At 36.1% G+C, this 15,182-nt stretch overlaps 1 protein-coding gene across 1 annotated transcript; it reads left to right on the top strand.

Moving 5' to 3' along the window:
- Positions 1–1,081: 1,081 nt before the first annotated feature.
- On the top strand, positions 1,082–13,486 carry LOC129879968 (dihydrolipoyllysine-residue acetyltransferase component 4 of pyruvate dehydrogenase complex, chloroplastic). Its single transcript, XM_055953730.1, has 6 exons — positions 1,082–2,080; positions 2,611–2,802; positions 2,937–3,024; positions 3,127–3,197; positions 3,289–3,372; positions 13,093–13,486. The coding sequence occupies exons 1-6, from the start codon at positions 1,241–1,243 to the stop codon at positions 13,195–13,197; spliced, it is 1,380 nt and encodes a 459-aa protein (XP_055809705.1). The 5' UTR covers positions 1,082–1,240; the 3' UTR covers positions 13,198–13,486.
- The last annotated feature ends 1,696 nt before the right edge of the window (positions 13,487–15,182 follow it).

Raw genomic sequence — 15,182 nt, 5'->3', positions numbered from 1 at the left:
GCAATTTGGAAATAAGAGAAGAATACTAATTTAGTACTGAAGTTTAGAAAATTGCATATAGACCCCAAAAGTTTGTTGATTTTGATTGATTTGTAAAGGATCGTGGACTTTCTCTTCTTGGTCAACAAAAGTTGTACATGATTAGATTGATTAAAATCTAAGATCTATAATTATATTATCTTAATCTTTGTATCTTAAGTGATTTTTTTCAAAATTTTAAATTTTATGTAATACTACAATTTTATAAGTCATACTAATACTAAAGTGATATTCTATGAATATATCAATGAACAAAAAAGAAAATAATTTTATTAAGAAGTCAAGGAATTTAAAATATTTTTGATGATTGTATTCTTTGAACAATTCTTCATTTGCTCTTGAGTTTTATTGTTATCTATATTTTAATCCAATAGCCTTTTATATAATTTAATTATTGTTTTATAGAATGATAATATCCTATACACCTTAAGTATAGTTTCACAATGACAATCTTAATCAAATGTGAGGATAAATGAGAGATGGCGACACACAAAGATCAATCGTAAAAAAAGATTACTTTTTTGTTTAAGAATGCCTAATTGTAGGCGGGGGACACTGCAAAAGTGATAGTTTATCTTAGGCAGATGCCACCTAAAGAATAATGGTGGATGGTTATGATGTATTGTAGATCAGATTTTGCTTTTTCAAGCTACAGGCTAGAAAAAGGTTTTTTCATAGCAGCAGTTATACTATCTTGAAAAGGATTAAAAGAACTTACATTGTGAGGGGAGAGAGTGATAAAGAAGTAAGAAAGTCGACTAATTTTTAGCTTGATTGAACTCTACGAAAGTAGGATCCAGGAGCAGAGCCACCCTCGAGCAAGGAGTATCACCTCGAAAATTACATTATATATATAAATTAAAATTTAATTTAATAAATATATATACAAATATTGACATAAATTAAAGATTTAGTGTAATAATTAACGAATTATAAAAATTATTTGATAGAATCAAGTTGATAACTCACGTCAGCTCTTATCGATCGAATCGTTTGGCACCAAAATGTCCAATAGTCTAGTACTATATTTGGAATTAATTTTCCCAACGAACTCTTGCCTACGCAGCTAAAAATACAGCAAAACAACCGGCGGAAAACTCAAAGCTACACTTTCAACTAACCCTCGTCTTCTCCGCCATTTTTTCTCCTTATAATATAAATCTTCCATCAATTCACCACATTTTCCTCAAATTCAGCTTCAATGGCGTCACTTCAATCCTCTGCTATTTCCTTCTCCTCTTCCCTCGGCCGTTTCTCATCCACACGCACAATGTTACCTCAGAAACCCCGAAATTACAAACTCCCAGTTGTTGAATCAAAGATTCGAGAGATTTTCATGCCGGCATTAAGCTCAACGATGACTGAAGGAAAGATCGTTTCTTGGGTTAAATCGGAAGGTGATGTTTTGTCTAAAGGTGAATCGGTTGTTGTTGTAGAGTCGGATAAAGCTGATATGGATGTTGAAACGTTTTACGATGGGATTCTTGCTGTTATTGTTGTTAATGAAGGTGAAAGTGCACTTGTTGGTGCTCCTATTGGGCTTTTAGCTGAAACAGAAGATGAAATTGCTGAAGCTAAAGCGAAAGCGAAAGGACAATCTGGGGGTTCTTCTTCCGGATCGGAGATTACTTCTGAACCTCAATCTGCGGTTGGGATTTCTTCTGATGCGCTGAAGAAGATTGTTGCGACCCCAAATGCGAAGAAATTGGCGAAGCAGCATAAAGTTGATATTAATAAAGTGAATGGGTCTGGCCCATTTGGAAGGATTACGTCGGAGGATGTTGAGAAAGCTGCTGGAATTACTCCGGCCAAGAGTATTAGCTCACCTCCTCCTCCTCCTCCTCCTGCTGCTGCTCCGGCAGTGGGCACGACAGAAAAAGCTGCTCCGGTTAGTTTACCGGAGATCCCTGGGTCGACGTCTGTTCCGTTCACCACAATGCAAGTTGCAGTGTCTAAGAATATGGTGGAGAGTCTCTCTGTACCCACATTTCGTGTTGGGTATCCGGTTATTACTGATGCTCTTGATGCTTTATACCTGAAGGTGAGTGATTTTAAATTTGAGACTGTACATTGCAAACTCAATACTCGCTCCGTTTCTATTTGATTGTCTGGTATTGACTTTGATTTGACACGGAGTTTAATAAAGTAAAGAATAATTTTTAATCTTGTGGTTTTAAACTTAAGACGTGTAGAGTTAATCTTGTGGTTTTGAACATGTCACGTGGAAAGTTAAGTATTAAAGCCTTGTCAAAAAGGGGAAAAGGCATTCTTTTTGAAAACAGGTTGAAAAAGAAAGTAAGACAAAAAAAATTGAAATGGAGGGAGTATAAGTTATACTTCAATTTAATAGGTCTTCACAAGAATTTTCACTTGCTTGGCCTAAGAAAAAGGAGTAGGATTGTGATGAAAGTGTTCCGAAATAAATAATTATGTTTTTCGATGAGGTGGTCATGTGACTTTACATAGACTATTATGTGATGCATAATAAAAATGTGCAAATTAACCGATATGAATTGGTTTTAGATTTTGGGGTATAAACATAGACTATTTGGTGATTGAATTGATAAACAGGTTAAGAAGAAGGGTGTTACAATGACTGCATTGTTGGCGAAAGCTGCGGCAATGGCACTAGCTCAACATCCAGTTGTGAATTCCTCTTGTAAAGATGGAAAGAGCTTTACGTATAACAGCAGTATAAATATTGCTGTTGCGGTGGCCATTAATGGTGGGTTGATAACACCAGTGCTTCAGGATGCTGACAAGGTAATGTCACTGAATCAACTCTCTTTTTGTAAATTAAGCAGCATTTCATGTGATTGGTTGGTTTAAATTGTAACTGGTTTCATGAAAGATGTTAAGTTAGAGGTAATGCTTATGTTTATCTTACGTTGGTGCAGTTGGATCTGTATGTGTTGTCTCAAAAGTGGAAGGAACTGGTAGAGAAGGCTAGGGCTAAGCAACTACAACCACATGAGTACAATTCAGGTTACTATTATTACTAGTTTATTTTGTTTTCGTTGGATTTGTATCTGGATTTCTTGGTTATCCTACCGGAGTCTACTGACATGTTGTGGTTTCCAAATTCAGGGACTTTTACGTTGTCCAACTTGGGCATGTTTGGTGTGGACCGATTTGATGCTATTCTTCCTCCTGGCCAGGTGAGGGATTGGATATAGCTGACTTTTGTTTCCGATACAATTCATTGCGTTGTTAGGAAATAATATCAACCCAAAACTGAATGATGTTCAGGGGGCTATAATGGCTGTTGGAGCATCAAAACCAACTGCCGTAGCTAATGCTGATGGGTTCTTCAGCGTCAAAAACAAGATGCTGGTATGTCTTGCATTCTGTTCCCATTTTTATGCTCTTTTAAGTGCTAGGTTTGACAGAAGATAACTATAGAAGTGAAATTTATTGACACATATCAGTGCTCACTCTAATTAGATAATGTTGCCTAACTAATTGGTCTTTACTCTAGCCACTCAAAACTTTAAACTCTCATTGTTTTATGTGAATTGTGGTTAAAACAGTTCCTATTTCCCCTGAATTCTAGAAGTTGAAAACAAAGAAAAATAAAATATGATTGTTCACCACTTATTTATTTTAAGATGCATGTTTTGTAGATTTGAAAAGGTTCCACTTCCCTTTTAAGTGCTTGTGGCAAAAACCACCTTTTTGGACATCATATAATCAGTTTGACTTTGATAACTTTTGGTAGCTTTTGTTGGATCTTTAAATGGCTGTGTCATCCTTGTTGTTTCCTTTATTCTGCTTCTTTTATCATTGCAAATCTTTCCCTTATGTGATACGGTTAATTATTTTATCTTGTTTTCAAAAGATTTCTCCTTGTTAATCTTCGAGAATTCTTGATGTACTCATGATCTTTACATCGTATAGCCAAAAAAAATTGTAGATGTTACGCGATATCAAGAGATTATTGTAGGTTTCCTATATTTTCCCTAAGTTGCAGTAGATTTGTTCCTGCATTTCCTACACTTCTTGCTTTTCAGGATGTCTTTTTACTTTTAATTTTCTCAGCATGGTTGATCTCCATGATGCGTCATCCATACAGATCTCTTCCAGTAGTTAGTTTTGATATCTAAGAAGTCCCGAAGACGGTCTAGTTTGGTAGGCATTATAGAGTGATAAGCAAGTTGAAGATGAGGAATAGTTTTCAGAATGAGATTGGCCTATGTAAGTTTCAGTGTACCTAGTAAACAAAAATAATTATGGACAATGACAAGCTATAGAATTTTAAAAACATGGAATAGAAGGGCAGCTCGGTGCACTAGGCTCCCGCTATGCGCGGGATCTTGAGAAGGGCAGGACCACAAGGGTCTATTGTATGCAGCCTTACTCTGCATTTCTTCAAGAGGCTGTTTCAACTTGAACCCGTGACCTCCTGGTCACATGACAACAATTTTACCAGTTATGCCAAGGCTCCCCTTCCGAAGTATTCCAGACTCCCTTGGCTGGACCTTTGTGCATGTGGAGCTAATATAACTTTTGTCTGCGAAGATCGGTTGGGAGATTTTAACTGCCAACTGGGATCGTGTTCATTAGCAAGATCGCCATAGCTTTCCTATGCAATTATGATGTGCTCTATAGCAGATGGTGCTAAGCAGACCTGATGCACCAAAAGATTTTCCTTTTATCCTCTTCAGTGTTTGCAGTTTTTAATTTTATTTGAGATATTGGAGCTTTCACAATGACTTTTGGCTGAACTGCTAGTTAATATGTTTCTTAAATGTCTAGGATGGTGGGGGATAGGAACACTATTCTGTAAATAGCAATGGACTGATGTTTTTCTTGCACTTGATTAGTTTAAAATTTTACTTTGATAAGTGGGACTGGTGATTCTTGTATCCGAAGTAGTCCATAATCATCAATAACATCCGAACAAGTTATGACAAGTGCGAACCTATTTTGAACTTGTTGAGTTAACTCAAGCACAACAACAAACATCACAGTCACCATGTCACGTGTCTCGTCAATTTTTAGTTATATATGGGACGAAGAACCATGATTAGAGTCTAAAGAAGAACACTTTAATTTCATGAGGTCCATTCACATCCTATGAACCAATTTGGGGTGGGCGCAAGCACCTCAAAATGCAGACACTTGCAAGGGTTGGTAATCATCAGAAGGGTCGCCAACAACCAAAGCTAAATATGGTGAAGTTGGCTTCATTCTCCTTTTGATAAGTGCTACAGGGGGTAGGTATAACTTTTAGCTAATTCTTGGTTGTTCCAGTACTAAGCACTCATTAGTTGCAGCTCGAAATTACTGAAATACGTTAGTCTTTACATACTGAGTTTATGGGTAATTCTGCAACTTTCTGATTTGATATGTGGTCTCCAATTTTGCTCTGACCAACCAACATAAAAAGCTGATGAGATTTTTCTTAGGGAAGTTACCATCTTAACAAAAAAAGGATCTAGATAGTGCCTCGGTTCATGTGCCTGTTATGAGCTAGTTCAAGTTGACTTGGATCTATATAGGGTTGGAGGTTTTCTAACTTTGAAGCCTTTAGGCTATAATCATGAATATCCAACTAGTTTCCTAAAGTCTTCTTGAGAAATAATGTGGCTTCCATGGATTTCGGTTCTAGTTAATAGCATTTCAGATTTTATAATGCTAGCAAGCCATGGTTTATGATGATAGTGGTACTTCTCGAATCTATATCACATTTTAGTTTTCTTGATATGAAGTACACGAAGAGATAAAGTTTGTTATTCTTTACTCATCGTCCCAACTATGTAACAAGAATACAATGGCAAGTGAGGCACATGCGAACATGATTTCTTTTGTCTCTAATGTTTTTTAAAATCTAATGGAGATGTAACGACTATGATGCCTGAACTCCAAACTGGTTGGGATCCTTAAATGAATTCTATATGTTCATTCCACTCCATTTGGTTTTAAAGAGGACTCGTTATAAATTGATTAGTTTTACACTGGTCATCAACCTATTGCAACCCTTATCCTTTAACCAGGTTTTGGACTGGCAGTATGAGCTCAGAGACACAAAGATCATACAGATGCACTTTATGAGCCTCTAGAAATTGTTAGTAAATTGTATTGTAAATATTAAAACAGTAACAACAACTACTGAAAGTAATAAAACACAGAATCTGAAAAATTAATGTAAGAACAAAATCGAGCCCACTGAATGTACAGTGTGTCCTTAAGGAAATTATTCCCCTCAACGTACTTGAGGTTTTTGGAATTTTTTCCTCCCAGGATAGAACGATTTACTCACCAAAATAGAGGTACTGCAAATTCTGTTGACTGTGAACCACTTGAAGGCTGTATATCACACGAGTTTTAGGAAGTGCAGAAAGAAGAAGAAGATGTTATTTCAGAAATTTCGTATGGAACATTTTGAGGATTAACAGATATATATAGACTGTTTACATCTTTTAAGAAAAGGCACCTGTTGGGAAAATGTTTGCCTGTTGAGAAAAGGTTTGCAACTTTTCGAACAAGGTTGCAACTTTTCACCAAATCCAAATCCGAAGCCGTAGCCGTAGCCGTAGCCGAAGCCAAGCCGAGCGACGACGACGACGACGGCGCGAGGGGAGACCCTCTTCTTGACCCTTTAGCAACATGAAGGAGTGCTTCTACCTTTAAGTAAGAGATTTTTCCTTTCCACTACTTATGTGGGACCAAAACTTATTTAATAAAGCAAGAGAGAACATATCATTTTTCCCTCCACTTCTTTTCCCCTCAATTTCCCATTCAAACTATCAATTAAATCCAACAATCCCCCACATGAATTGGGAATGTCTACAAGATAAATGAATGCACGGATAAGTGTGTGATATACAAGCGAAGATTAATTGCATCTGGATAAGTAGGTTTTCCTTTGAACTTTCCATAGTGAACTTATATAGGATATACTCGATCAATCGGTAGATGCGATATCTTTGAATCGTCGAACTTTGTTGTATAACTAGACAACATAAGTCACACAATTAATCATCAACCATCTATGGTTCTCACGGTTGTGTTCGTTTCAGCCATGAACACCGCCTGGTTTCATGAATGCATAGAGAATGGGCCTTTACCGTCATTCCCCTTGAAGTGGCTTATACTTCACATTCACATAGGTGATTTCTAAATGTGTAGTCCTATAGACACACTATCTAGTCATTTTCCGCCAGACTTAGATAATCATTAAAAAACCTTTAATGCTTTATTAACTCATTAAAAAGCCTTAAGGTTTTATCCTTTGTTTCTGAACATTGTCATCATCACCAGAATGAGTTGAGTTATTTGACAATGTTGAAACATTGTCATCATCACCAGAATGAGTTGAGTTATTTGATAATGTTGAACCGCCAATCATAACTTTGTTTGATCTCTTTGAACCTAGTTATTGGGATCTCCAGTCTACTAGGTAGAGTTACCGCCATGATGACTTGTCCTAGGCCTTAACCCCATTCCCCTCGATGATCTTTCAACAGCCTCTCTAGATAGGCCTTTTGTTAGTGGATCTGATACGTTATCTCTTGACTTTACGTAGTCAATAGTGATAACACCACTAGAGAGTAGTTGTCTAACAGTATTGTGTCGCCGTCGAATGTGATGCGATTTTCCGTTATACATAATGCTTCCTGCCCTCCTTATTGCCGCTTGGCTATCATAATGTATATATATGGGTGCCAAAGTTTTGGGCCAAAATGGAATATCTTCCAAAAAATTTCGGAGCCATTCAACTTCTTCACCAGCCTTGTCTAAAGCTATAAATTCAGACTCCATTGTAGAGCGGGCGATGCATGTCTGTTTTGATGATTTCCAAGACACTGCTCCTCCACCAACGGTGAAAACATATCCACTTGTGGATTTAACTTCAGATGATCCGGTGATCCAGTTTGCATCACTATATCCCTCAATTACTGCGGGATATTTATTATAATGCAAAGCATAGTTTTGGGTGTGTTTCAAATACCCCAAGACTCGTTTCATTGCCATCCAATGAGTTTGATTGGGATTATTCGTGAATCGACTCAACTTGCTAATAGCACATGCTATATCTGGTCGTGTACAATTCATAATATACATCAAACTTCCCAAAACTCGTGCATAGTCCAATTGTGAGTCACTTTTACCTTCATTCTTTTGAAGTGCAAAACTTACATCAATTGGAGTTTTTGCAACATTAAAATTTAAATACTTGAACTTATCAAGAATGGTTTCAATATAATGTGACTGTGATAATGCTAGACCTTGTGGAGTTTTATGGATTCTAATTCCTAAGATCAAGTCAGCAACCCCTAAGTCTTTCATGTCAAATTTGCTAGCAAGCATACGCTTCGTAGCATTTACATTGGCAATGTCTTTACTCATTATCAACATGTCATCAACATATAAACAAACAATGACTTCATGATTTGGAGTATTTTTAATGTAAAAACATTTGTCACACTCATTAATCTTAAATCCATTTGCCAACATTGTTTGGTCAAATTTCGCATGCCATTGTTTAGGTGCTTGTTTAAGTCCATAAAGTGACTTAACAAGTTTGCACACTTTCCTTTCTTTACCTGGAACTACGAAACCCTCAGGTTGTTCCATGTAAATTTCTTCTTCCAATTTTCCATTTAAGAAAGCCGTCTTAACATCCATTTGATGGATTTCAAGACCATATACAGCTGCAAGTGCCACTAACACCCGAATAGATGTTATCTTTGTTACCGACGAGTATGTGTCAAAGTAATCAAGGCCTTCTTTTTGTCTATAACCTTTGACCACAAGTCTTGCCTTATATTTATCAATAGTGCCATCAACTTTCATTTTCCTTTTAAAAATTCATTTTGATCCTAAAGGTTTATTTCCAGGAGGAAGATCAACCAATTCCCATGTATGGTTATTCAAAATTGATTGAATCTCACTATTGATTGCCTCTTTCCAAAATGCTGAATCAGAAGAAGACATTGCAGCTTTAAATGTTTGAGGCTCATTTTCAAGCAAGAATGTCACAAAATCTGGTCCAAAGGAAGTAGATATCCTTTGACGTTTGCTACGCCTTAGATCCTCTTCGGTTGGTTTACTTTCCTTTGGTTCTTCTCGCGGTCGTTTAGATCTTTCACTTAAGGACTCACATTTGGTTTTATACGGATAAATATTTTCAAAGAATTTAGCATTATCTGATTCAATTACCGTATTAACATGAATTTCAGGATTGTCCAATTTGTGAACCAAAAATCGACAAGCTTTGCTGTTTGTAGCATAGCCAATAAAAATACAATCCACGGTCTTTGGTCCGATTTTTACCCTTTTGGGCAAAGGAACTTGGACCTTTGCTAAACACCCCCACACTTTGAAATATTTCAAGTTGGATTTTCTCCCTTTCCATAGTTCATATGGAATAGATTGTGTTTTGCTGTGGGGCACTCTGTTGAGTATTCGATTAGCTGTAAGGATAGCTTTCCCCCACAAGTTCTGCGGTAAACCGGAACTTATTAATAGAGCATTCATCATTTCTTTTAATGTTCGATTTTTTCTTTCCGCAATTCCATTTGATTGTGGTGTGTAAGGGGCAGTAGTTTGATGAATAATTCCATATTCTAAACATATCTCTTCAAAAGGAGATTCGTATTCTCCACCCCTATCACTTCTAATCATTTTTATCTTTTTATTCAATTGATTTTCCACTTCATTCTTGTGTTGCTTAAATGCATCAATTGCTTCATCCTTACTATTAAGCAAATACACATAACAATATCGAGTGCAATCGTCAATAAAAGTTATAAAATACTTCTTCCCACCACGAGTTGGTGTAGACTTCATATCACAAATGTCTGTGTGAATCAATTCTAAAGGACTAGAATTCCTTTCAATAGATTTATAAGGATGCTTAGCATACTTAGATTCAATACATACTTGACATTTTGATTTATTGCAATCAAAGTTAGGCAATATATTTAAGTTAATCAGTTTTCGCAAGGTTTTATGATTGACATGTCCTAAACGTGAATGCCATAAATTATTTGACTCAAGTAAGTAAGAAGAAGCTTGAACTTTATTATCATCAACAACCATTACATTTAGTTTGAAAAGACCCTCAGTGAGGTAGCCTTTTCCTAGATACATTTCATTCTTACTGACAACTACTTTGTCTGAAACTAGAACATACTTGAATCCATTCTTGATAAGAAGACCGGTAGACACCAAATTTTTTCACATTTCTGGAACATGATAAACTTTGTTCAGCGTCACCACCTTGCTGGATGTCATTTTCAGAAATACTCTTCTATATCCTTCAACTTTAGCAGTTGCAGAATTTCCCATATAGATCGTCACATCAGGTGCTGCAGGGGAATAAGTAGAGAAGGCTTCTAGGACTGCACACACATGCGAAGTAGCTCCCGAATCAAGCCACCATTCTTTGAGATTACCTACTAGGTTGCATTCTGATAGCATTGCACATAGATCATCCATACCTTCTTTATTTTCCACCATATTGGTTTGTCCCTTTCTCTTGTTCTTTTTCAGAAGACGACAATCTGGAGCTTTGTGGCCAACTTTCCCACAATTATAACAATTGCCCTTGAACTTTTTCTTGTTCTGCTCCTGATTCTTTCCAAAAAGTTGCTTCCTTTTCTTATTCTTTGGAGCAGCATCTTCAACGATGTTCGCTCCCATAATTGTTGAATTTCCACGCGACTTCTTTTCTGCTGTTTTGTTATCTTCCTCAATCTTGAGACGAATCACAAGATCTTCCAACTTCATTTCCTTGCGCTTGTGCTTTAAATAATTTTTGAAATCTCTCCACGAAGGAGGCAACTTTTCTATCATCGCAGCCACTTGAAATGCTCATTAACTACCATACCTTCAGCAATAAGGTCATGAAAAATAAGTTGTAGTTTTTGAACTTGGGTTCCAACAGTTCTGCTATCTATTATTTTATAGTCTAGGAACTTAGCAACCACAAATTTTTTCAAGATGCGTCTTCAGTCTTGTACTTCTTCTCAAGTGCATCCCACAATTCTTTAGAAGTTTTCACAGCACTGTAGACATTGTACAAATCATTATCCAAAGCACTTAGGATGTAGCCCTTGCATAGAAAATCCGCCTGTGTCCATGCCTCAGTAATCATAATTTTTTCATTGGCCGGCATATCAACAGCGGGCACAGGAGGATCTTCGTTGGTGAACTTCTGCATACCAAGAGTGGTAAGCCAAAAGAACACCCTTTGCTGCCACCCTTTGCTGGTCATCAACCTATTGCAACCCTTATCCTTTAACCAGGTTTTGGACTGGCAGTATGAGCTCACAGACACAAAGATCATACAGATGCAATAAGAGATGCACTTTATGAGCCTCTAGAAATTGTTAGTAAACTGTATTGTAAATATTAAAACAGTAACAACAACTACTGAAAGTAATAAAACACAGAATCTGAAAAATTAATGTAAGAACAAAATCGAGCCCACTGAATGCACAGTGTGTCCTTAAGGAAATTATTCCCCTCAACGTACCTGAGGTTTTTGAAATTTTTTCCTCCCAGGATAGAACGATTTACTCACCAAAATAGAGGTACTGCAAATTCTGGTGACTGCGAACCACTTGAAGGCTGTATATCACACGAGTTTTAGGAAGTGCAGAAAGAAGAAGAAGATGTTATTTCAAAAATTTCGTATGGAACATTCTGAGGATTAACATATATATATAGACTGTTTACATCTTTTAAGAAAAGGCACCTGTTGGGAAAAGGTTTGCAACTTTTCGGACAAGGTTGCAACCTTTCAAAAATCCGTTGGAAAAACGGAGGGAAATATTTTTAAATTAATCCGGAAAAGAAACGGTCAGGATTTTTTCACTTAATTAATTAAATAAATAAATAATATTAATTAATTAAAATTTAAAGAAAATTTGGTCCAAAAAGATTATCAATCAATCATATCAATTGACCAAATCCAAATCCGAATTCGAACGCGAGGGGAGACCCTCTTCTTGACCCTTTAGCAACATGAAGGAGTGCTACTTTTAAGTAGGAGATTTTTCTTTTCCACCACCTATGTGGGACCAAAGCTTATTTAATAAAGCAAGAGAGAACAGATCATTTTTTCCTCCACTTCTTTTTCCCTCAATTTCCCATTCAAACTATCAATTAAACCCAACAGAAATAATCGTGTTTTGGCATGTATTTGTGGGAGTTTATCTTTGGGTTTATTTAATGTAAGCTATCTTTGGGTTTAAGATTTGTGTGCTTTGTGGCTGGTATTGAAGGAATTAGTTTTGTTTTTTTGGAACGTGAATTGGATTTGGTTTTGAGAAATATTTGTGTTCTGAAGCAAATCACTCGAACACAAACATTTTAGATGTTATCATACTGGAGAAAACATAATTAAAACCGTCTAAACATTTTATTCTTTACTAAATGTACTTTCAACTATCTGAAAAAACAGTGTAAGAGAAAACGAATTGCCAGAAGCAAGGCAATGGTCGTCTCAATGTGTTTCCAGCCTTGACCAAAACCAACAAGGGTTGGTTCCCAAAAATCAATGTGCCTGGTTTTAAATACAGCAGAACTCTGTTTGCTCCAAGGTCAGATAATTCCACCGGGCTTGGGTGGGCGGTTCCCTTAATCCTTGGTCTTACTGACTTTTTTTTCTCACAGTTTCATCTAGACATAATGCTAACCTTACTGATTTACCTATATGCATGCATCATCAAAAACATTAACTGATTACCCTTTGACCTTTCCTTTACACGATTTTCTCACCTTCCGAACCCCCCCTTTCTTCCTCTGTCATTTCCTTAAACAGGAAAGACTGTTACCTATCGAAAAAAAATTCTGTATATTTCCCTTCTTTCTCTTCCTTCTTGGGCTTAAAGTACAGTAACTGTTGGTAGAAGTAAGACCGGATAGCTACTGAGACTGCTTCTTTAATCATGTAGATACGTACTGGCTTTTTTTCTTTGCTTATGGTTGAAACCATGCTATTGAAGTCTTAACCGAAGCCTTGTGTGAACTTTCGTAATCAAAGTGATGTTCTCATCATCATAAGATTAATTCATACTTCACATTTTAAATCTTTTACAGGTGAACGTCACAGCAGATCACCGAGTTGTGTATGGTGCGGACTTAGCAGCCTTCCTTCAAACGTTTTCCAAGATTATTGAGAATCCAGAGAGCTTGACAATGTAGATGGAGATCTAAGACCAACAAAGAGAGGAAAAAGCTATACTTTATTTGCAGCTAAGATAGGCTGGTTTGCATTGCAACTGATATTATGTTAGACAAATGCCATTTTATATGTAGTGCAAAAAAAATAAATCCAGTAGTTCAAAGTGAGCCTTGCAGTGCAATTTTTGAAATTTTAAAGCCTTTTTCGTTTTGATGATTCCTTTTCTTTTCTTGAAGAAGTTGTATTTTTCTGGATTGCAAGAATGTGTCTGGTTTCTCAAAGATATAGATTCAAATTATTTTAGCTGCACGAGGCGTTGACTACTCAGAAGTTCTGCAATTCGACCAAATTGTCCATTAAAAAAGTCTGAGCACCTCACTTCATGTGTTGCATTCAAGTCTTTGAGTTAAATGCCCAGATTTTTTTCACGTCTTTGAGAGCCAACATTTTGAGTAAAATCACTTCTCTCATTCCTTGAGTCAGAGGTCTATTGGAAACAAGCTCTCTAACTCTGAGGTAAGGCTAAGGTCTATGTATACTTTCCCAATCCCAGCTCTGTGAGGCTACACTGGGTTATCAACATATGTTGTTTTTTGTTGTTTGAACCCCGTCTGGTTGCAAGTGCAGGAGGGTGTTCATACTTCCCTATTCACAAAACACGAGTACCATAGTACGTATAATATTTCGACGAAAATGATTTAAATTGAAACCCTTTCAAATCAGGTAGATGACATTGTTGAATGCCCTAAGTTACCTAACTACTCTTTAATTATAACTCTTTTGGGTAGTTCTAATGGCTTTAGAATGTGAGTTCATCATGTATTTTTTAGTTTTTTTACCTGAGTTTAAAAGCTCACACAGACACGAATTTATCAAAGCAATTAATTAGGGGGAAAAATAGCTTTCGTCTTTATTATTATTTTTTTGATGACAGGGGAAACCCACACCCACTACTCTTAGGTTGCGCACAAGATAAAATCTCCGATTCTATACAATAGCTCGCAAATCACGTAGAAGAGATAACCCGCACCAAGCTTGCTTGACTCAAAATGCAAATCTCTTACTTTTGCTGGTAAGGGATTTCAAATTTGGGACTTTCAACATAGAAGTCCCAAACCCAAATCATTGGGCCACCCCGATGAGTAGCTTGCACCTTTATTGTCCACCTTATATTTGTTATTATTCACTCTGTTCCAAAACAAGGATTGATTTAGCTCATTTCACACCTAAGAAAAACAATAAACAAAAGATATAGTTTATTACCTTATCCTTATTTAATCGATGTGTCTAGAGAATTGAACACTACTCAGAATTTGAAAAACTGTTACTATTTCTTATCTTGAATCCTAAAGCTACACTATTGAATATCTTTTTTTTTAACAAAAGCAACACCTATTTGGGACGGAAAAAGTATTTTTTTAGTGATAGGCACCAATATTATTAATTTAATTGGATTAGGCCATCACCTATTCTTTTTAAGGTTCACATTTTTATTACATTAATTACATGTCCACTTCAAAAATCAAATGTGGTTTGCTTGAAATGTGTAAAGTATTCATAGGATTGGTTCACACTCCATTAGTTTCTTCTTTTTTGAGCATTTCTTCTTTTACCTACTGTTTCTCATTATGGCATATATAGACTTTCTTGGATCCATAATTTAGGCTGTGTTTGGTAAGTAGTAAAATACTTTTTATATTTAGTTGATCAAAATATTTTTTTTCTAGAAAAAAAATAAGCTTTTTAAAAATCAAAAAAATCAATTTTTTAAAAATAAAAATAGAAAAAATAAGCTCTATAAATGACATTTCAAGTTTATTTATCATTTCCATCCTTATGAAATCCTTCTTTTTTCTTTTCTTTTCTTTTTTTGATATGAAATTCGCCTAAGGTATTATGTGAACTCATTCTAATAGTCTTTCTCTTTGACCCCTTTCATCAACTCAACCCGCCCTCTATCATGAACGTTACTCTCAACATTTTAATTTATCGAAAGTTAAATTTG

This window comes from Solanum dulcamara, chromosome 2 (assembly GCF_947179165.1).
Source record: "Solanum dulcamara chromosome 2, daSolDulc1.2, whole genome shotgun sequence".
Lineage (NCBI taxonomy): Eukaryota > Viridiplantae > Streptophyta > Magnoliopsida > Solanales > Solanaceae > Solanum > Solanum dulcamara.
The sequence above is the reverse complement of the archived record's forward strand: the minus strand, read 5'-3'. Positions and strand labels throughout refer to the sequence as shown.

Excerpts from the sequence above, each read along its gene's own strand:
- LOC129879968 (XM_055953730.1), top strand. The coding sequence starts at position 1,241 with ATGGCGTCACTTCAATCCTCTGCTATTTCCTTCTCCTCTTCCCTCGGC. Across the intron at positions 2,081-2,610 it reads TTGATGCTTTATACCTGAAG|GTTAAGAAGAAGGGTGTTAC; the intron begins GTGAGTGATTTT and ends ATTGATAAACAG. Across the intron at positions 3,198-3,288 it reads CTATTCTTCCTCCTGGCCAG|GGGGCTATAATGGCTGTTGG; the intron begins GTGAGGGATTGG and ends AATGATGTTCAG.